General features: G+C 48.4%; 1 protein-coding gene across 1 annotated transcript in view; it reads left to right on the top strand.

Annotated features, from left to right (window-relative positions):
• The window catches only part of Plxdc1 (plexin domain containing 1), a 79,969-nt gene that overhangs the window by 11,040 nt on the left and 46,671 nt on the right, over window positions 1-22,258 (top strand). The window contains exon 2 of the mRNA XM_012948093.2: window positions 2,527-2,705. Coding sequence (XP_012803547.2) covers window positions 2,527-2,705 — 179 coding nt within the window. The remainder of the gene's footprint in view (window positions 1-2,526; window positions 2,706-22,258) is intronic.

The raw sequence follows: 22,258 nt of genomic DNA, 5'->3' as shown, positions 1-22,258 counted from the left end.
ACTGTCTGCATCATGGCTGCACATGTGATGTGCCCGGCTGCTTCGTGGCCCTGCCACCATGCCCTCCTCACCGTGATGGGCTGTGTTCCCTGAACTGTGAGCTGAACTGAACCTTGCTGGGCTGGAGAGATGGCTCAGCAGTTAAGCACTTGCTGGCAAAGCCCAACAACCTGGGTTTGAATCCCCAGTGCCCACATAAAATCAGATACGTAAGGTGGCACACACATCTGGAGTTTGTTGCCACTGGAGGCCCTGGTGTGCCTGTTTCCTCTCTGTCTCCCCTCTCTGCTTGCAAATAAATTAAAAAGAAAAAAAAAAAAAAAAAAGAACTAAACCTTTCTGCCCATAAGTTGCTTGTCAGGTATTTGGTCACAGCAATAAGAAAATTAACTAATATGCAGGGTCTCAAAGAGAAGCTTGTGCACCTGTTTTTCTTAGCATTACAGCTAACCTATGAAATAACCCAAGTTATTCTTTTTTAAAATTTATGTTTATTTATTTTGTTGTTTTCTTTTTGTTTATGTATGTATGTATATATGTATGTATATATATTGTGTTTGTTTTGTTTTTCAAGGTAGGGTCTCACTTTAGCCCAGGCTGACCTGGAATTCACTATGTACTCTCAGGGTGGCTTTGAACTCACAGTGATCCTCCTACCTCTGCCTCCCAAGTACTGGGGTTAAAGGCGTGTGCCACCACACCCAGATTTTTGTTTTATTTCGTTTTGAGGTAGGGTCTCCCTCTTAGCCCAGGCTGTTCTCGAATTCACTCTGTATTCTCAGGGAAGCCTCGAATTCATGGCAATCCTCCTACCTCTGCCTCCTTAGTGCTGGGATTAAAGGTGTGCGCCACTACACCCAGCCTGTTTTTTTATTGACAACTTCTATACTTATGGACAACAAACCATGATATTTCCCTCCCCCACTCTCCCTTTCACAACTCTGCTCTCCATCACATCCCCTCCCTCTCTCCATTAGTCTCTATTTTAATTTGATGTCATCATCTTTTCCTCCTGTTATGAGGGTCTTGTGAAGGTATTGTTAGGCACTGCAAGGTCATGGGTATCAAGGCCAATTTCTGTCTTGACAGTTGCATTGTAAGGAGTCGTACCCTTCCTTCGGCTCTTAGATTCTTCCTGCCACCTCTTCTGCAATGGGCCCTGAGCCTTGGAGGGTGTGACAGAGATGCTTCAGTGCTGGACACTCCTCCCTCCCTTCTCTGCACTATGTTGCCTTTTGGGTCATCTCAGTGGTCATCACCATCTGAAAAGAGAAGCTTCTCTAACCAAGTTATTCTTTTTTTTTTCATTTTTTAAAATTAATTTATTTTTAATTAAATTCAATGTAACCAATATCCCATGGTAATGCCATCCTTCCCCCACCAAATTATTCTATTTTTTCCTTTACAATTTTTTTATTAACAACTCCCATGATTATAAAAAATATCCCATGGTAATACCCTCCCTCCCCCGACTTTCCCCTTTGAAACTTCATTCTCCATCATATCCCCTCCCCATCTCAATCAGTCTCTCTTTTATTTTGATGTCATCATCTTTTCCTCCTATTATGATGGTCTTTTGTAGGTAGTATCAGGCACTGTGAGGTCATGGATATCCAGGCCATTTTGTGTCTGGAGGAGCGCGTTGTAAGGAGTCCTACCCTTCCTTTGGCTCTAATATTCTTCTTTTTTTTTAAAAAAAAATCTTATTTATTTATTTGAGAGTGACAGAGACAGAGAGAAAGACAGATAGAGGGAGAGAGAGAGAATGGGCGCGCCAGGGCTTCCAGCCTCTGCAAACGAACTCCAGACGCATGCGCCCCCTTGTGCATCTGGCTAACGTGGGACCTGGGGAACCGAGCCTCGAACCGGGGTCCTTAGGCTTCACAGGCGAGCGCTTAACCGCTAAGCCATCTCTCCAGCCCATGGCTCTAATATTCTTTTCACCACCTCTTCCACAATGGACCCTGAGCCTTGGAAGGTGTGATCGAGATATTGCAGTGCTGAGCACTCCTCTGTCACTTCTTCCCAGCACCATGATGCCTTCTGAGTCATCCCAAGGTTACTGCCATCTGGTGGCGTCTCAGTCTGGTCCAGGCTGACCTGGAATTAACCATGTAGTCTCAGGGTGGCCTCGAACTCACGGCAATCCTCCTACCTCTGCCTCCCGAGTGCTGGGATTAAAGGTGTAGGCCACCATGCCTGGCTATGTTTTTGGTTGTTTGAGGTAGGGTCTCATGTGGCCCAGGCTGGCTTCAAGCTCGCATAGCACAAGTTGATTCCTGTCTGCCACACAGTACTGTGCCCACTGTGGAGGACTGAGGGGGGTCAAGCATTGCATGTGGGAGATACTTGGCGTAAGACTGGACGCACGGCTTTTAGCACACGTTGCAAATCTGCTGTCCCAGTTGTCAAGTGTTCCAAGGGTCCACGATGGCATGTGGGTGAGGGTTCTCCAGGACAAGTGAGCTGAGCTCCTCACACCCTTTGCTGGCTCACTGACCCTCAATGCTCTGTCCCTCCTCCCAGGTTACAATGAAAGCCAAGACGCTGAATGGCCTTCCAAGGGCACCAGACAGGGCTGGAGTCGGAGAGTCCGAGAGAGCCCCGGGCAGGTGCCGGAGCCAGGCAGGACCCAGCTGAGCCAGGACCTGGGCGGGGGCTCCCTGGCCATCGACACGCTGCCCGACAACAGAACCAGGGTGGTGGTGAGTGCTGGACCGGCATGAAGTGGGAGAGGAGTAGGGATCTGCCCGGGTGCCCGGTGGGCATTTAAGACATGCATATTGCATATCCTTTGGGGTTGGCTCTGGAGACTGGAGTAGAGCGTTGTCTCAGGGGCAGGGGAAGCAAGCAGGGTCCAGACAAAGATATAGAATCACCGCATCTCAGAGCTTCGTAAGCTTGCTTGCCTCCTCCAGCACAAAGAGAGGTGAATTGGCCTGCTCAGGATGCACAGCCTGAGCACTGGAACCTTCCATGATGTGGGCAAGAAAAAGCCCAAAGTGGCATTTTAAATACAGCCCAGCTGCTAGTTTGGACCCTGCCCCGACCACATTTCTGCTCCATTAGTCTCAAAGGCTAATGACTGCCAAGGCCCAGGCTACTAGTTCTAGAAACAGGGCAGCAGCTGTCTGAGACTAGAAAGCAACTGCGGTGCCGGTCACCGGCATCTCCTGACCCGAGCGGCTCTGGCTGGAGGCGTGGGGAGGAAGCGCCTTCTTGAAAGCAGAAGGCGGCCTCTGGGTGCACGCACGAAAGTACGCGTCGGAGGCACTGTTTCTACACGTGTCTGAGGGGTTTGGTGTATTACGCCTGTGCGTCTGTCACCGTGACCTTTTGTGACTGTGGTGAGTGTGTTCGTGAGCGTGCCATGGAGAACAGGGGGAGTCTCAGGATGCAGAAAAACTACACAGTGTGAGAAAGCAAGGTGTGTGCTCAGTGTGCATTTCCTTATTTGGTTGACCTTTTGCATGTTTCCATGTGTCATGTATGTGCATGTGTGTAATTGTGTTGGTATGAGAATGGGTACGTGTGTTTGCATGTGTGTGGAGAGTAGAGGTCTGTGGGGCATATCTTCCTCCTTTATTCTCTTCATGTTATTTTTTTTTAAATTTTTTAAGATTTATTTTATTAGAAAAAGAGAGAGACAGAGACAGAGAGAGAGTGAGAATGGGCACAACAGGGCCTCTAGCCACTGCAAACGAACTCCAGACACATGTGCTACCATTTGCATCTGGCTTACGTGGGACCTGGAGAACTGAACCTGGGTCTTTTGGCTTCACAGGACAAGCACCTTAATTGGTGAGCCATCTCTCTCCAGCCCTCTCTCTCTCTTTTTTTTTTTCTTTAATGAGAGAGAGAGAGAATCAGCGATCCAGGGCCTCCAGCCACTGCAATTGAACTCCAGAGGCATGCACTGTCTTGTGCACATGGTTGACTGACATGGGATCTGGAGAGTATAACATGATCCTTAGGCTTTGCAGGCGAGCATCTTAATTGCTAAGCCATCTCTCTAGCCCCAGTCCCTTAAAAAATTTTAAATATATATTTCTTTATTTCAGAGAAAGAGAGAAATAAGCAGGGAGAGAGAGAGAGGGAGAAAGAAAGAAAGAAAGAAAGAAAGAAGGAAAGAAAGAAAGAAAGAAAGAAAGAAAGAAAGAAAGAAAGAAAGAGAAGGGAGGGAGGGAGGGAGGAAGGAAGGAAGGAAGGAAGGAAGGGAGAAAAGGCATGCCAGGGCCTCCCACTGCAGCAAATGAACTCCAGATGTGTATGCCCCCTTGTGCATCTGGCTATTGTGAGTCCTAGGGAATTGAACCTGAGTCCTTTGACGTTGCAGGCAAGTGCCTTAACCACTAAGCAATTTTTCCAGCCCCCCACCCCATTTTTTTTTTCTGAGGTAGGGTCTCACGCTAGCTCAGGCTAACCTGGAATTCACTATGTAGTCTCAGGGTGGCCTTGAACTCTACTTCTGCCTCCTGAGTGCTGGGATTAAAGGCGTGCACCACCACGCCTGGCTCCAAAAATTTTTTTATAAAAAATATTTTTATTTAAGCTGAGCATGGTGGCACATGCCTTTAGTCCCAGCACTTGGGAGGCCAGAGTAGGAAGATCACCATGAGTTCAAGGCCTCCCTATGATTATGTAGTAGATTCCAGGTCATCCTGGGCTAACGTGAGACCCTACCTCAGAAAACCAAAACCAAAACAAAGAATAATATATCTTTATTTGTTTGGAGAGGAGAAAGAGAATATGGGCTCATCAGGGCCTCTTGTCAGTGCCAATAAACTCCAGTTGCACAAGTTTGGGCTTATGTGGGTACTGGGGAATTGAACTCTGGCTAGCAGGCTTTATTTGTGCAAGGGAGGACCTTTAACCATTAACCATCTTTCCAGCCCCAACTTAAAAAAAATTATTTATTTGTTTATTTGAGGGAAAGAGAGAGAGAGAAAAAGGAGTATATATACAGAGAACTCCAGCCACTGCAAATGAGCTCCAGACGCATGCACCACCTTGTGCATCTGGCTTACGTGGTACTGGGGAATCGAACCTGGGTCCTTTGGCTTTGTGGGCAAGCACCTTAAGTGACAAACCATCTCCCCAGTCCTCCCCTTTTTTTTTCCAAGGTAGGGTCTCACTGTAGCTCAGGCTGACCTGGAAATCAGTATGTAGTATCAGGGTGGCCTAGAACTCATGGCGATCCTCCTACCTCTGCCTCCCAAGTGCTGGCATTAAAGGTGTGTGTCACCACACCCCGCTTTTATTATTTTATTTTATTTATTATTTTTTTTCCAAGGTAGGGTCTCACTCTAGCTCAGGCTGACCTGGAAGTCACTATGTAGTCTCAGGGTGGCCTCGAACTCATGGCAATCCTCCTACCTCTGCCTCCCAAGTGCTGGCATTAAAGGCATGTGCCACCACACCCAGCCCAGCTTTTATTTTAAAAAATGCCTCCTTCCTGTTCTTGTGCCATAGATAAAACATCTTTTCTCTTTAGGTCTATTTCACAAATCTTGAGGGGTTCCCCCCCCCGTCTCTATAATTTCATTACTGAGTTTTCCTTTTACCTCAGGCTCAGAAATGGCTTGGCACTGTGACTGATCCTATCTTTATTTAACATTTTGATTTTAAAAATAACGCATTAGAGTGGTAACAGCGAGGCTGAATCAAGCTCAGGACCTTGGTGGAAGGAGAAGATGGAATTGCTGAAACAGCTGGATGGCCTGAAAATGGAATTGTCCCAGCTGCACGTCGCTAAAGTTCTCCCGGATCCCAGTTGTCTGTCACACCTGTTCTCACTGTCATTAATCAGACTCAGAAGGAAAACCTCAGGAAATTCTACAACCCGTAGCCCAAGGAGATATGAGCCGTGTGCTTCCGGCTTCCGAAGCACCAGGAACCACTGAAGACCAAGAAGCAGCAACGGAGGAGCCCCACATTCCCCACTGCCCTCTGCCCAAGTATGGGCGCTGCAGGCAATCAGACACAAAACTGGCACACAAAAAAATAATCACATTAAAATATTCTTGATTCCCAAGCCGTTTTTCACTCCCTTTATCATCACACATGAGGTAAATGCCTCCCTCCCTGGTCCCGGCCCCGAGGTGGACCCTCACAGGGAACAGCCCCTCACTTTCTACCCTGTCTTTTGAAACGGTCAGAAGCAAGGGCAGGACAGGCAAGGTCGAAGGTAGAACCTCAGGCAGAAGTCCTGGAGGCTCACTCCTTCCCCGCTTTGTAGGGCCTGTGTTTAATAACTGACACCTGCTCAGGGCCGGCCATGTAGGCAGAAGGGCTTTGCCCAGATGGAACAAAGAAGACCTCACAGAAGACAGCCACAGAGTGTGAACTTCTGGAAACAGTTTTCTGTTTCTGTGGGAGTTCAGAAAGTGCAGCGGGAGTCATTAAGAGCCAGTACGGAATCAATAACGACAGAGCTTAAATAACCCACGGTGGGGGGTGGGGGGAGGGATGGTGCTGGGGAGATGGCTCAGTGGTTAAAAGCACTAGTTTACCAAGCCTGATAGCCCTGGGTTCAATTTCTCAGTACCCACGTAAGCCAGATGCACAGAGTGGCACATGCATCTGGAGTTTGTTTGCAGTAGCAGAAGGCCCTGGTGTGCCCATTTCTGTCTTTCTCTCTGCTTGCAAGTAAATAAAAATAATTAATTAAGCAAGCAAACAATATACAGTCTCAGGTTCCTTCTGGGATAGAGAGGTTTTAAAACATTGAAGATGGAACTTGTTTCTTTAAAAGATAATCCATATGGGTAGCCGGGTGTGGTGGCGCACGCCTTAATCCCAGCACTCGGGAGGCAGAGGTAGGAGGATCACCATAAGTTTGAGGCCACCCTCAGACTACATAGTGAATTCCAGGACATCCTGGACGAGAGTGAAACCCTACCTTGAAAAACCAAAAAAAGAAAAACCATATGGGGCTGGAGAGATGGCTCAGTGGTTAAGGCACATGCCTGCAATGCCTAAAGACCCAGGTTCAGTTCCCCAGTACCCATGTAAAGCCAGATGGTGCATGCACCTGGAGTTTGTTTACAGTAGTTAGAGCCCCTGGCAGATCCATTCTTATTCTCTGTCCTTGTAAATAAATAAGTATTAAGAAAAGATATCCATCTGGGTAGGTAGGAGACGGAGATTCAGCCCAGGTGGTAGAGCTCTTGCTTAGCATACATGAATCTCTGGGTTCAGTCCCTAGCACCACATAAACTGGACATGGTGACACACACCTGTAATCCCAGCACTTAGGATGTGGAGGCAGCAGGATCAGGAGTTCAAGATCACCGTTGGCTCTATGAGATTGAGACAACACAATGACTTTGAGGCCAACCTGGGATACAGGTGACCCTGTCTCATAAACCAAAAAATCTACCAGGTGTGGTGGTGCATGCCTTTAATCCCAGCATTAGGGAGGCAGAAACAGGAAGATCACCATGAGTTTGAGGGCACCCTGAGACTACATAGTGAATTCCTGGTTAGCCTGGGCTAGAGCGAGACCCTATCTCAAAAAAAAAAAAAAACAAGAAACAAAAAAAACACCTATGTGTGTAGCTCATTGATGGAGAACTTGCCTAGGATCTGTGTGAGACCTTGGGGTCCTTCCCCAGCCCTGCTAAATAAATAAAAAGATAAATAGCTCCTTATGTGATTCTGATGGTCCTTTAGGTGTGAGATAAGTGGGGAGGGGTGCACCTTAGCAGCGGCTCCTGAGGAAAAGTCTCGGGTTTAGCTGCCGTGGGCCGGGATGAGTCAGGCGCGGGGATCAGCTGCCAAGATGGAGGCGGGAAGCAGCTGTGCTCCCGGAAACCCGTGACAGGGCTGGGGATCCTGAGGGAGCCTGGAGATGGGATCCCATTCTGTAAGTCCAGGCTGGCCTCAAATTTACCATATACTTCAGGTCAGCCTTGAATTTGTGATCTTTCTGCCTCCGCCTCCCTCCCCAGTGCCAGTGTTGCCAACACGCCCAGCCAAGAACCTATTTGTAAATCTTTTTTTTTTTTTTCCCAAGGTAGGGTCTCGCTCTAGCTCAGGCTGACCTGGAATTCACTATGGAGTCTCAGGGTGGCCTCAACCTCACTGCGATCCTCCCACCTCTGCCTCCCGAGTGCTGGGATTAAAGGCATGCACCACCACGCCCCGGCTTGTTTGTAAATCTTCTGAGTAATATATAGTGAATTCCAGGTCAGCCTAGGCTAGAGCGAGACCTTTCCTCAGCACCCCCCAAAGAAAAAAGAAGTTTAGAGGAGGCTGGGGAGACGGCTCAGCAGTTAAAGGCACAGAAAACCAGATGGGCATTTGTTTGCAGCAGTGAGAGACCTTGGCATAGGTGTGCGTGTGAGCGCACACGCAAACAAAATAAATAAACAATAACTAAGAGATTTGGGAGAGCTTACTTGCAGCTGATACCAAATCTGCTTATGCTGAACTATGAGCAATTAATTTCTCTTGCTTAAAAATGATCCAGCTTAAGGTATTTTATCATAGCATCCTAAACAGGCCAAGACAGCATGCTTGCCAAGCCATCACTCTAAATTAATTTCTTCATCTGTAAACTGGGATAAGCAGTGTTTCATAGAGTTGTTATAAAAAACCAGACAAGCTAATTGGTTGAAACAGTAGCCTGAACGATCCCTCCTAGACTTTACCTGAGAGTATAAAAATAGGTTCCCAGTACCAAGAGAATATCCTGGCCTGAGAGCCTGTGGGGGTGGGGTGGGGGGGGTACCCTTCCTGCGCTCACAGGGCCAGCAGGTCCGGCAGCCTGGTAGCCTGGGAACTTGTTAGCAATGCAGAGTCTCAGCCCTGCGGGATTCCCACGGAATTCACGTTCACATTCAAGCTAGAGCAGCCGCGCTTCCTTCCAGAAGCCACCAGGCCTGGAACTCATCCAGGATATGGAAAATACAGCAGTGAGTTCGTCACAGTAGAATTTATGAAGGCATGAAAAGCAGAAGCTAAATAAATGCCTGGTAAAAAAGAAATAGCTGGGTCTTGTCATCCCAGCACTTGAGAGGCTGAAGTAAGAGGATTGATAAAAATTCAAGGCTAGCCGGGCGTGGTGGTGCACGTTTTTAATCCCAACACTCAGGAGGCAGAGGTAGGAGGATTGCTGTGAGTTCAAGGCCACCCTGAGACTACATAGTGGATTCTAGGTCAGCCTGAGCTAGAGTGACACCCTGCCTTAAAAAAAAAAAAAAATTCAAGGCCAGCCTGCGCTACAGAGGGAGAACCTGTCTCAAACAACAACCATTATAGATTTTTTTCTCTATAGTGACTATCATGAAGGGAAGCTTTTACAGATGAATTCTGGTCAAAACCTGTTTCAGATCTCATAAAATATGACAGAAATAGTCCACAAAACCATATGACCTGCAGGACCATAACCATAGGAAATTATTTATATACATGTGAGAAAATACTGGAAAGAACGATGCTAACAGGGAGGGGCCAGGGGAGACTGGGGAGGTCAGTTTTTGTTTTTGCTTTTCTCGATGGCTAAATGTTTGCTATCAAAATTTTGGGGAGGGAGGAGAAGCTGGAGAGGTGACTCAGTGGTTAAGGTACTTGCTTGAAAAGCCAAAGGACCAGGGTCTGATTCCCCAGTACCCATGTAAAGCCATATGCACAAAGTAGCGCATGTATCTGGAGTTTGTTTGCAGTGGTTAGAGGCCCTGGCACACCCGTTCTCTTTCTATCTCTCTCTGTCTCTCTCTATATTTCAAATAAATAGATTTTTTTGAAAAAAAATCTCTAGAGGAGACTAGAAAAATGGTATTTGAAGTGCTTGCCTGAAAAGCCTAATGACCTGTATTTGAATTCCCAGTACCACCTGAAGTGGCACATGCATCTGGAATTGATTTACAGCAGATAGATGCCTATTCTCTCTGTCTCTCTCTGCCTGAAAATAAATACATATTTAAAAAACAAAATGTCAGGCTGGAGAGATGGCTTAGTGGTTAAGGCATTTGCCTGCAAAGCCAAAGGATCCCGGTTTGATTCTTCAGGACCCATGTAAGCCAGATGCACAAGAGGGCCCATGCATCTGGAGTTCGTTTGCAGTGACTGGAGACCCTGGCATGCCCATTCTCTCTCTGTGTGCCTCTTTCTCTCTCTAATAAATAATAAAATAAAATAAAATATATTTAAAAAAAACCTCAGCCGTGTGTGGTGATGCACACGTTTAATCCCAGCACTGGGTAGGAAGAGGTAGGAGGATTGCTGTGAGTTCGAGACCAGTGTAAGAGTACATAGTGAATTCCAGGTCAGCCTGGGCTAGAGTAAGACCCTATCTTGGAAAAAAAAAAAAAAAAAGGAAACAAGGAAGAAGGAAGAGAAAGATAGAAGGAGCAAGGGAAGGAAGGAAGGTCATTCTTTGTCTCACTCCAAATCTAGGGGACAGCCAAGGAAAGCCTCAGGGTGGCCTCAAACTCTTGGTGATCTTCCTACCTCTGCCTCCTGAGTGCTGAGATTCAAGGCGTGCACCACCACACCTGGCTTTTCTAGCTTTTTTTTTTTTTTAATTGTTTGAGAGAAAATTAGAGAGAGAGAGAGAGAGAGAGAGAGAGAGAGAGAATGGGAACACCAAGGCTTCCAGCCTTTGCAAACGAACTCCAGATGCATGCACCTTGTGCATCTGGCTTACATGGGCCCTGGAGAATCAAACCTGGGTCGTTAGGTTGCACAGACAAGTGCCTTAACCACTAAGTCATTTCTCCAGCCCTCTTTTTTTTTTTTTTTTTTTTTCCAAGGCAGAGTCTTAACTCCAGCTGATCTTGAATTCACTCTGTAGTCCCAGGCTAGCCTCAAAGTCACTGGGATCATCCTCCTACCGTTTCCTCCCAAGTGCTGTGATTAAAGGCATACATTATCACTTTAGTTTTTTTTTTCTTTTTTGGTAGAGACAGAATCTTTTTTTTTTTTTTTTTAAGGTAGAGTCTCACTCTAGCCCAGGCTGTCCTGGAATTCACTATGTAGTCTCAGGATGGCCTCAAACTCACAGCAATCCTCCGACCTCTGCCTTGCGAGTGCTGGGATTAAAGGTATGCGTCACCACACCCGGCCTCAGAATCTTTTATTTATTTGAGAGACAGAGAGAGAGAGAGAGAGAGAGGGAATGAATGGTGCAACAGAGCCTTTAGCCACTGGAAACAAATCCTCATGCGCTACCTTGTGTATCTGGCATTTATGTGGGTACTGGTGAATTGAACCTGGGTCCTTTGGCATTGCAGGCAAGTGCCTTAACCACTAAGCCATCACTCCAGCCCTCTTCTTCTTTTTACTAAGTAGAAACTTTGTATGGATACATCAAGTGTTGGTATAATATTTTCCCTCCTCCCTGCCCCCATCCTGCCGCGGGCCCTCCTTAGTCAGATCGTTAGTGAATTGTGAGAGCAGCAGTCAGTCATTGGTGGGGGGTGGGGAAGAGAATCTCATTCTTTAGCTCTGGCTGGCCTGGAATTCACTGTGTAACCCAGGCTGGCCTTGAACTGGTGGTGGGCCTCCTGTTGAATGCTGGGATTTCAGGCATAAGCACCACACTCGGACTTAGGGCTCTGCATTTCTTTTTTCTTTTTCTTTTTGGTTTTTCGAGGTAGGGTCTCACTCTAGCCCAGGCTGACCTGGAATTCACTATGGAGTCTCAGGGTGGCCTTGAACTCATGGCGATCCTCCTACCCGGCTAGGGCTCTGCATTTCTAACGAGCTCCTGCGTGATGCTCATGGTCGCCCCCACCCCCCACGGCGCATTGTGAGCATCAGAGATCCGAATACATTCCTGGAGGGTTTGTAAGCCCTGGTGCACTGACGGCTGAGGGACTGGGGTGCCCCCTCTTCCGTAGCCTCAGCAGCACTTCCTGGGTTGGACCCAGCTGCCTGTAAGCGCCATTCTGACAAACCTGGCTGGCCAAGGTCCCCAGCGGGCCCTGCAGGGCACCCTTGGTTGCTTGCCCAGCATCTCCACCTGCCAGTTGGCTGGCAGGTGATGGGCTGATTGTGACAGCTTAGCTGGAGTTTCTGTCCAGAAATGTCTTCAGCTCAGCCAAGGTAAATGCGGTCCCGCTGTCAGAAGTGAAGTGCCTGGCGGGCCTCAGGCCACGAGCAATTGAGGTAGAAGAGATGCTGTCTAGCAGACGCTGGAGTGTAGCAGCGTTCTTTTTCTTTTTTCTTTTTCTTTTCTTTTTTTTTTTTTGAGAGAGCAGCCTGAGTGATGGAGACCTTCTCCAGAAAGGTACAACAGCATCATCCTGATAGCTTGCACTTACCAGGCATCTGCTCAGGCCAGACATTTGGGCCAAAATCTTTATGTTGACCTGTTTCATGGAATATTTTCAAAACCGTGGCATGGGAGGTTATGGATGAGGAGGGGACAGTGATACTTGGCACTGACAGTTGAATAAGGGAGCCAGTTTTGTGTGTTTTTTTTTTTTTTTAAATGAGAGAGAGAGGGGTGGAAGGGGGAGAGAATTGGTGTGCCAGGGCCTCCATCCAGTGCAGTTGAACTCCGCATGTGTGCACCAACTTGTGAGACCTTGTGCATCCAGCACCTTGTGAGTCTGGTTTATGTAGGAAATGGGCAGTTGAACATGGGTCCTTAGGCTTCATAGGCAAGCACCTTAACTGCTAAGCTATGTGTCCATCCCTGGGAACCAGGTGGTTTTTGTTTTTGTTTTTCAAGGTAGGGTCTCACTCTAGCCCAGGCTGACCTGGAATTGTCTATGGAGTCTCAGGGTGGCCTCGACTTCATGGTGATCCTCCTACCTCTGCCTCCAAAGTGCTGGGATTAAAGGCGTGCGCCACCACGCCCAGCAAGGGAGGCAGGTTTTGAACTTGTCTGGCTATGGTTTTCAAGTGATGCTGTACAAAACCCTAGGAGTTCCCGGAGATGTTTCCCAGGCTGCTGTGGGATGGAGGATGCTGGAGACCGGAAGAGGCATGGCTGGCTGGGCTCCAGGCCCTTCTCTGTTCTTCTCTCGTGGTCCAGGGCTTCACAAAGGCAAACAGATGTCATGGAAACAGAGTTGCTCTTGGTGGGCTTGCTGACTCCTTTTGTCATGTCAAGTTATCCCTGTCAGACCTTTTAGCCGAGACTTCTAGCCTCTAGTCACAGCTCCTAGTGGGCTGCCCGTATGGTAACAGTCTGCAGGTGACACTGTGAATTCTTTAGGCAAGTGTAGCCTGCACATCCTTTGTAAGACTCACATAATGTAGAGGCCAGGCAAAGAAGCCCTGGCATTGACAGGCCTGAAGAGGCCAAGTGGGATTTTTTTTTTTTTTTTGGTCTTTTGAGGTAGGGTCTCACTCTAGCCCAGGATGACCTGGAACTCACTATGTAGTCTCAGGGTGGCCTTGAACTCGTGGCAAATCACCTACCTCTGCCTCCCAAGAGCTGGGATTAAAGGCGTGCGCCACCATGCCAGGCTCCAGGTGGGATTTTGTATACCCTAGACATGAAGGAAATCTCTCCTTCTCTCACGTGTAGTAGTATGCGCTTAATAAACAAGGGCTAATAGTGTCTCTGGTGTGGAGACGTCCCTTCTGTCTGGTTACTCTGTCCTCTGCAATGTCACCTCCCATTTTGCAGTCTACTCACATCACGTCCCTCCCACTTCCTCGCAGGGATGGGACTTCCTAGGCCCTGGCCCCTCTGGTGGCCCAGTGGGGCTCAAAGCAAGAGTTTTGCCTTCCAAGCTGGGCTGAAGCTTTCTGAATCTGAGCAAGGACACGCCGCCTCGGTGGCCGCAGGTCATCCTCTTCAGCCATGGGGCAGTCATGGTGGGATGACTCCCCATCACATAGAACCCTGTGTGCCCCACTCCTGCTTCACTAGTGCTGGAGTCCTTGTCACCTGGTCTCACTATGGTCTCCAAGCCAAAGCCCTTCCTTGTCCCCCTTTGCTGGCTTCACTTCTTCAGAGACAAGATCCCAGTGCGTCCCTGTGTCCAGGCTGTCCCCTACTAGGAGAATGTGCTTCACGACTCCAAAGGCAGACGATACAGCTGGCTTCTTCACAAGTGGTGTTTGTGTCACCTGCCATCAGAGGAGGAAGATGATAACGTCCTTGTTGGAGCCACAGTGTACACCTTCAGCATGGCCTGGCACCATTGGCATTGAGATCGTTCAGCAAGCTGATCCCCAACCCGCCACATACCAGTGCCAATCCCTGTGTTGGGGTCAAGGAAATAGATTTGTCTTGGTCCCTGAACTCCATCTGTCTTCCATAAAGGACCTACAGTGGACCACCACTGTGAGAGGGTTTATTTTTATTTACTTACCAGAAGAGAGGAGAGAGAGAATGGGTGCACCAGGGCCTCTCACTGCTGCATACGAACTCTAGACACATGTGCCACTTTATGCATCTGGCTTTATGTGGGTACTGTGGAATCGAACCCAGGTGATCAGGCTTTGTGCATTTGGCTTGCATGGGTACTGAGGAATTGAACACCCAGCCCCATTTTCTTAAGTGCAGAAACCGAGACCCAAGATCATATATTATCAGTCATGGATTAAAATCTCTCGCATCAGCCAGGTGAGGTAGCACACATCTGAAATCCCAGCTCCTAAGAAGGCTGAGGTGGGCAGATCATGATGCCTGGTCAGCCTGGCTAATAAAGGAAAACCTTCAAACAAGACAAAGTGTCAGCTGGGTGTGGTGGCCCACGCCTTTAATCACAGCAGTTGGCAGGCAGGGTTAGGAGGATCAACTTGAGTTCAAGACCACTCTGAGACTACATAGTGAATCTAGGTCAGCCTGGGCTAGAGTGAGACCCTACCTCGAAAAACCTAAGTAAAAAAATAACTAAAAATAATAAATAAATACAAAATGAAACAACAAAAACTCCCTTGGGCTGGGGAGATGATTCAGCCATTAAAGGCACTTGCTTACAAAGCCTGATCACAGGGGCCTGGAGAAATGGCTTAGTGGTTAAGATGCTTGCCTGAGAAGCCTCTCCCTCTCTCTCTCTCTCTCTCTCTCTCTCTCTCTTTCTCCCTCTTTCTCTGTCAAATAAATAACTAAAAATAATATATATATACATATATATATTAAAAAGGGGGGGGGCTGGTGGGATGGCTTAGCAGTTAAGGCTTTTTCCTGCAAAGCCAAAGGACCTAGGTTTGATTCCCCAGGACCCACATTAGCCAGATGCACAAGGGGGCGCACTCGTCTAGAGTTTGTTTGCAGTGGCTGGAGGCCCTGGTGCGCCCAGTTTTTCTCTCTCTCCCTCTTTATCTGTCAAATAAATAAAAATAAAATATATTTAAAGCCTAAGGATCCAGGTTCTATTCCCCAGTACCCATGTAAGCCAGATTCACAAGGCGGTGCATGCATCTGGAGTTCATTTGCAGTGACTAGAGGCCCTGATGCACCCATTCTCTCTCTGTCTCTTTCTCTCTCTAATAACTAAATAAAATTTTAAAAAAGAAAATGGAGCTAATATTAATACTCACCTCCAGGGTTGTGGGCAGAAATTTTGCCACACCTCTGCAAATGCCAGCTGCCCTCTTCCTCACTCTCATCTCTTAACCCTGCCCTGACTTTGTCCTCGGCTGTGCCCAGACGTGTCTCCTTCCCAAGTCATCCCCCCAACCCCTGGCTGCAGTCTGGTCCCCCTTTCATCACATGGTGTCCTTTGGCCAGTGCTCTGAATAGGTACAGCTAACTCCTGACTTCACTGACCTGGGTAATTAAAGTCAGAGAAGGGGCCTGTGGACGTGTGTAGGGGACCTGAGACAGAATGCCCGGTGCTGTCTGGGGCATTCTGTCCTGGCAGGCTGCAGTGGTGGGAACTGCTCAGGTCCTGCTCTGTGAGTCGGGTACTCAGAGGCCGTGTCCTGGAGAGCTGCTACCGCGTTGAGAGAACATCGGCCCAGGAATGTGGTTTGCACATGTCCCTGGAGGATGCGTGATGAAATTCAGTCACCACTGGGAGGTATTAGGAAAGTGGGAACTTAATCCAACCGTGGAGCAGTGGGGCTTTGGGGAGGTAATTAGGGCTCGGTCATCATCTTGGTGACTTTATAAGAAGCGCAAGAAGCTGGCTATGGTGGTACATACCTATAATCCCAGCATTTCAGGAAGTTGAGGCAGGAGCTTCATAATTTCAAAGCCAGTCTGGGCTACATAGTGAGACCCTGTCTCATTAAAAAAAAAACAAACAGGAGCCAGGCGTGGTGGTGCACGCCTTTAATCCCAGCACTCGGGAGGCAGAGGTAGGAGGATCACCCTGAGTTCGAGGCCACCCTGAGACTACATAGTGAATTCCAGGTCAGCCTGAGCTAGAGTGAGACTCGAAAACCAAAACAAACAAACAAAAGAAAAAAGAAAAAGAAGGCCACTGTCAGGACTGAGGAGATGGCTCAGTAGTTAAAGGCACTTACTTCCAAAGCCTGTCAGCCCTGGTTCAATTCTCCACATAAAACCAGATGCACAAAGTGCACCAGATGCAGCTGGAGTTCACTTGCAGTGGCAAGAAGTCTTAGTATGCCCAGTCTCTTTCTGCCTCTGTCTTTCTCTTTTTCTTCCTCTTGTAAATTAATTAATTAATCAAAATATTTGGAAAAAGAAAAAAAAAAACTCACTGTCAGATGGAGTCCTCAAATGTAGACCAGACCTTGAGCCAATCTTACCCAGGCTGTCAGGAAGGGACTAAGAATTATACAGCCCTCAGGAGGCAGAGGTAGGAGGATAGCAGTGAGTTCAAGGCCACCCTGAGACTACGTAGTCAATTCCAGGTCAGCCTGGGCTTAGAGCGAGACCCTACCTCGAAAAAACTAAGACAAAACCAAAAAAATTATAGGTGACAGCTTCTTGAATGCTGACTCTCCTTGATTTCTGAACAGATGTTTTTGTCACCTTAGAGATGCCATGGGAGAGTTCTCTGGGGATTCTAACAGTGAACCCAAGCACTCCCGTCACCACATCAGAGCTAGGACACAAGGCACACGATCCGGCTCTTCTACTGAGCACCTGCGGGCGTGTGGACCAGACCATCACCCTCACAGGGTACACGGGGATCAGAACGATGGGCCCATGAGACGCGATCCCAGCATCCCCCCTCGCCCAGCCTTCCGGGAAGCAGCAGAAGTGTCAGCGTCTGCCTAGCGTCCCTGCTGCGGAGCATGGCTTCTGCTCCAGGCCAGAAGGCTTGCGGACGCTCTTAACCTTGGGAGGCCCAGAAGCAGGTTGATGGTCTCCTGGCACAAAGCAGCGGTGCTCAGCGTGGGCAGCTCGGGTTCCCAGGTGCAGGCTGAGTTCAGAGGAGTCCTACACGCCCCTTACTGTCCTGTTTTCCTTCTGCTGTCATACTGTTTGGGAACATGACCTGACGCTGTGACTAGAATGCCTGGCCAAAGCAATGAAATAGGCAACAGAAGAGCAGGCCACGATCTAGACTTTACGGCCAGCGCAGGCTCAGCAAATCCTGCTCCAGACAGGCAGGCCTTGCCCTTGGGGAACTTAGGGCCTTACTTGACAGGCATGGAGAGGATAGGTGTAAACCACATGTTATGTCATCTGAGGTGTGTAAGACGTTGAGGGAGAGGCTCACTGACAGCGTAATGGAACATGGTAAGACCCCTTGAGTAGTAAGTGACCCCTGGCTGAGGCCTGATGGGTGAGGAGGAGTCATTTCTGAATGTGGGGGAGGATTTTATTTTATTTTTTTAATTAATTTATTTATTTAGAGAGAGACACAAAGAGAGAATTGGCTCACCAGGGCCTCAGCCACCGAGATACAACTACAGACACTTGCGCCATCTAGTGGGCATTTGCGACCTTGTGTCTACCTCACCTTTGTGCATCTGGCTCATGTGGGATCTGGAGAGTTGAACATGGGTCCTTAGGCTTTGCAGGCAAGTGCCTTAACCACTAAGCCATCTCTCCAGCCCTTTTATTTATTTATTTGTGAGTGAGATGAGGATATGGGATATTTTTAAGGACAGGAGGGCACTGAGAGGGTCAGCTGGACTGGAGCACAGAGAGCAGGGAGTGAGGAGGAGGTTCTGGGTATAGGCCAGACCACCATGTTTCAGCAAGGATATTTATGTTTTTTTCTTTTTTGTTGTTGTTTATTTATTTTTATATTTTGTTTTGTTTTGTTTTTCAAGGTAGGGTCGCACTCTAGCCCAGGCTGACCTGGAATTCACGATGCAGTCTCAGGATGGCCTCCAACTCATGGTGATCCTCCTGCCTCTGCCTCCCCGGTGCTGGTGCTGGGATTAAACGCGTGCGCCACCATGTCTGTCTGGTGCACACATTTAATCCAGGCACTCAGGAGGATCTCACTCTAGCTCAGGCTGTCCTGGAATTCACTCTGTAGTCTCTGGGTGGCCTTGAACTCACAGCGATTCCCTTACCTCTGCCTCCCGGTGCAGGATTAAAGGTGTGCACCACCACACCCGGCTTAACCTTGAATTTCTGATTCTCCTGCCTCCACCTCCCAGATTCTGGGATGATAGGTATCCAGCCAGTCATTTAAATGCCTATTTCAGTCTCAAGTTGAGGCTCTGACATGCAGGGACAAGTGAGCTTGCCTCTACCCATGACTCAAAATCTGCCCTTCCAGGCCCAGTGCTCAAAAAGTGTGTTGGAGGTGCTGGGGAGATGGCTCCTTAGCTAAAGGTACTTGCCCACAGAGCCTACCATTTGATTCTTTCGGCCCCACTTCCCATTGTCATTGGCATATGTGCCAGTTTGCATCCAGCTTACATGGGTTCTGGGGAATCTGAAGTCTGTGGGCCAGCTAGCTTGCTTATAGTGGCAACAGACTGTCTCAAAGAAGGTGGAAGGAGAGCGCAGGTGCCTCAAGGTTGTCCCCGGCCTATTCATGTGCAGTTGCACATGTGCACATGTGCGCGCACACACACACACGTGAGTGCAAATCAAAACTTTTTGGGGGGGGGCTCCAGAGATGGCTTGGCGGTTAAGGTGCTTGCCTGCAAAACCTGAGTTAGGTTCAGTTTCTCAGGGCCCACATAAAGCCAGATGCACAAAGTAGCACATGCATCTGGAGTTTTGTTTACAGCAGCTGAGGCTGGAGAGATGACTTAATGGTTAAGACATTTGCCTGCAAAGCCAAAGAACCCAGGTTTGATTCTCCAGGACCCACATAAGCCAGATGCACAAGGGGGAGCATGCTTCTGGAGTTTGTTTGCAGTGGCTGGATGCCCTGGTGTGCCCATTCTCTCTCACATAAAATAAATAAATAAAATATATTAAAAAAAAGAAATTGAAAGTTAGCGTGGCATGGTGGCACATGCCTTTCTTTAATCCTGGCAATGGGGAGGCAGAGGTGGGAGGATCTTTGTGAGTTCAAGGCCAGCCTGAGACTACATAGTGAATTCCAGGTCAGCCTGGGCTAGCGTGAGACCCTACCTAGAAAAACCAAACCATGACAAACAAGCAAACAAAATTTAAGACTAGCCTCTGCTACATAGTGAGGTCCAGGTCAGCCTAGGATGCATAAGACCCTGCCTCAACAAACCAAAACAGTAACAAAATCAAAAGGAGGTCTTGGGAGATGTCTCACTGGGTAAAGAACTTGCCACACACTCTTTAGGATGAAATGAAAGTTACCCAGTAGTTTACAACCTCAGGAGGTGAGCTTTCCTGGCTTTCTCCGCACAGACCCGTGTGCACCGAGATTTATAGTCTAGTTGCTTGTTTGTTTGTTTGTTTTGGGGGGACATCAGCTGGATGGGGACAGGAGAGGCAGAGCTAGAGAGGAGAAGACAGACATCTGTGTCCTGACATGGGAGGAAGCTGCCGGTTTGAGGGAAGTGGTGAATATTGGGCAGCACAGGAGATAAGGGCATTCTTTGTGCGCCCTCTTGATTTCAGGGTTGACAATTGGGATCAGAATGGCAGACAGCATTCTTGCCATGGGCACTTATCCTCGCCCCAGGAGCAGTGGCACCCAGGTGAACCTCTCAGTAGCTACATGGATAAAACCATCAGTCCAACAAGTCTGGGCCCATGTGACTTGAAAATTCTAGACGCTGGGGCTGGAGAGATGGTTCAGCAGTTAAAGGCACTTGTTTACAAAGCCTGACAGCCTGGATTCAATTCTACAGTTCTAACGTAAAGCCAGATGCACAAAGTGGTGCATGTGTATGGAGTTCATTTTCAGTGCCCATATACTCTCTCTCAAATTAAAAGAGAGAGATAGAGACTGGAGAGATGACTTAGCAGTTTGCTGGCAAAGCCAAAGGACCCAGGTTTGATTCTCCAGTACCCATGTAGCCAGAAGCACACAGTGGTGCATGCTCCTGGCGTTTGTTGACAGTGATAAGAGGCCCTAGTGTGCCCATTCTCTCTCAATCTCTCTCTCTAATAAATTTAAAAAAAAATTAAGTTAGGCATGGTGGCACATGCCTTTAATCCCAGCACTTGGGGTAGGCGGAGGTAGGAGGATCGCTGTGAGTTTGAGGCCATTCTGGGACTATAGAGCGAGTTCCAGGTCAGCCTGGGCTAGAGTGATACCCTACCTTGTAAAAAAAGAAAGAAAGAAAAAGGAAATAATAGGTATGTGTCCTAGTTTCCTGCAGGATTTTCCAGATTATTGGATGAGGGGGTTCATTTGCAAGGAATGGAGATCTCATTGGTAAGTAGAGGTCAAAGGTCAGTCAGAAGGTGGTATTTAAGGGCTGGAGGGATGGCTTAGCGGTTAAGACATTTGCCTGCAAAGCCAAAGGACCCAGGTTCAATTCCCCAGGACCCACATGAGCCAGATGCACAAGGGGGCACATGTATCTGGAATTCATTTACAGGGCTGGAGGCCCTGGCATGCCCATTCTCTCTCTCTCTCTCTCAAATAAATAATAAAATATTTTTTAAAAAGCTGGGTCCTTGCCCGTGAGGCTCAGCGCTTTGTATTTTGTCTCCAAGGCAGTGCCTGGAGGGAGCCCTGGATAGCTGTGGCCTAAGTGTGTTATGCTGGTGTGTGTGCTGAGGGGTGGTCTGAAGGAGGAAGAGGACAGAGCAAGGGCATTGGGACTCCTCCAGCCTACCCCACAGGGTCCCACACCCCTAAATGTGTTCAAAGCGTGCTGCTCATACAGGACTGTAGTCTGCCTCTCGGCAGGTGCCCATGCCCGAGTGCACAGTACCCAGGGCCCCTGCGTCCAATTACTGTTGGGTTAAGGCCAAAGGCTGGCTGGGCAGCTGGCCGCTTGGCAGAGAGAATATGGTCCGCTCTGCCATGTCTACAACCACCACTACTGCTGAGCAGCCTGATTAATGACCCACGGATGCCCAGGGCATCATTGGGCCACAGCAGCCCAGGAAGCCTTCCACCTTCCTGCTGCCACTGGCTGCCTGCATGGGGCTCTTGGGCCAACTCCAGCAAGTGCAACGACATGGCCTTGCGCTTCCTGCCATTTCCCTAGCCTTCTTTAAGCCCTTGACCCCAGATGCTCCTGCGCGGGAGACTGCCGGGTGAACTCAGCCTGCTGTGTCCTGGCACGCTGCTTGGTGCGTCCCCATTAGGCACATAGCGAGATTCAAAATTATGCCTTGAGGGGCTTCTTGCTTCTCTTCCCTTTAGCTGCCATCTGGTGACTGTCGCTGGGGCTTTGCTCGTGGGCCTCTGCCCAAGTAGTATGTTGCTGCCGATCCTGTCTGTGTCTTCCAACAGACTAGCAACTCCCTGAGATCAGGAACAGACAGCCTCCTCATTTAGACTTTTTTTTTTTTTTTTTTTAATATTTTGCCGGGTGTGGTGGTGCACACCTTTACTCTCAACACTCGGGAGGCAGAGGTAGGAGGATCACCATGAGTTCGAGGCCACCCTGAGACTCCATGGTGAATTCCAGGTCAGCCTGGGCTAGAGTGAGACCCTACCTCAAAAAAAAAAAAAAATTATTTATTTATTTGAGAGAGAGAGAAAGAGAGAGAGAGAAAGAAAGAAAGAATGGCTTCCAGCCACTGCAAACGAACTCCAGATGCATGCACCGTCTCGTGCATCTGGCTTAAGTGGGTCCTGGGGAATCGAACTGAGGTCCTTTGGCTTTGCAGACAAGTGCGTTAACCACTAAGCCATCTCTCCAGCCCTGGGTTTTTGATGTTTTGAGGTAGGGTCTCGCTCTAGCCAAGGCTGATCTGGAACTCACTATGGAGTCTCAGACTGGCCTCGAACTCATAGCGATGCTCCTACCCCTATCTCCTGAGTGCTTGGATTAAAGGTGTGCATTGCTACATCAGCCCTAAACTTTTAAGAACCGTGTTTTTTTTTTTTTTTTTTGTTTTTTGTTTTTT

Source organism: Jaculus jaculus, chromosome 9 (assembly GCF_020740685.1).
Source record: "Jaculus jaculus isolate mJacJac1 chromosome 9, mJacJac1.mat.Y.cur, whole genome shotgun sequence".
NCBI classification, from domain to species: Eukaryota; Metazoa; Chordata; class Mammalia; order Rodentia; family Dipodidae; genus Jaculus; species Jaculus jaculus.
The sequence above is the reverse complement of the archived record's forward strand: the minus strand, read 5'-3'. Positions and strand labels throughout refer to the sequence as shown.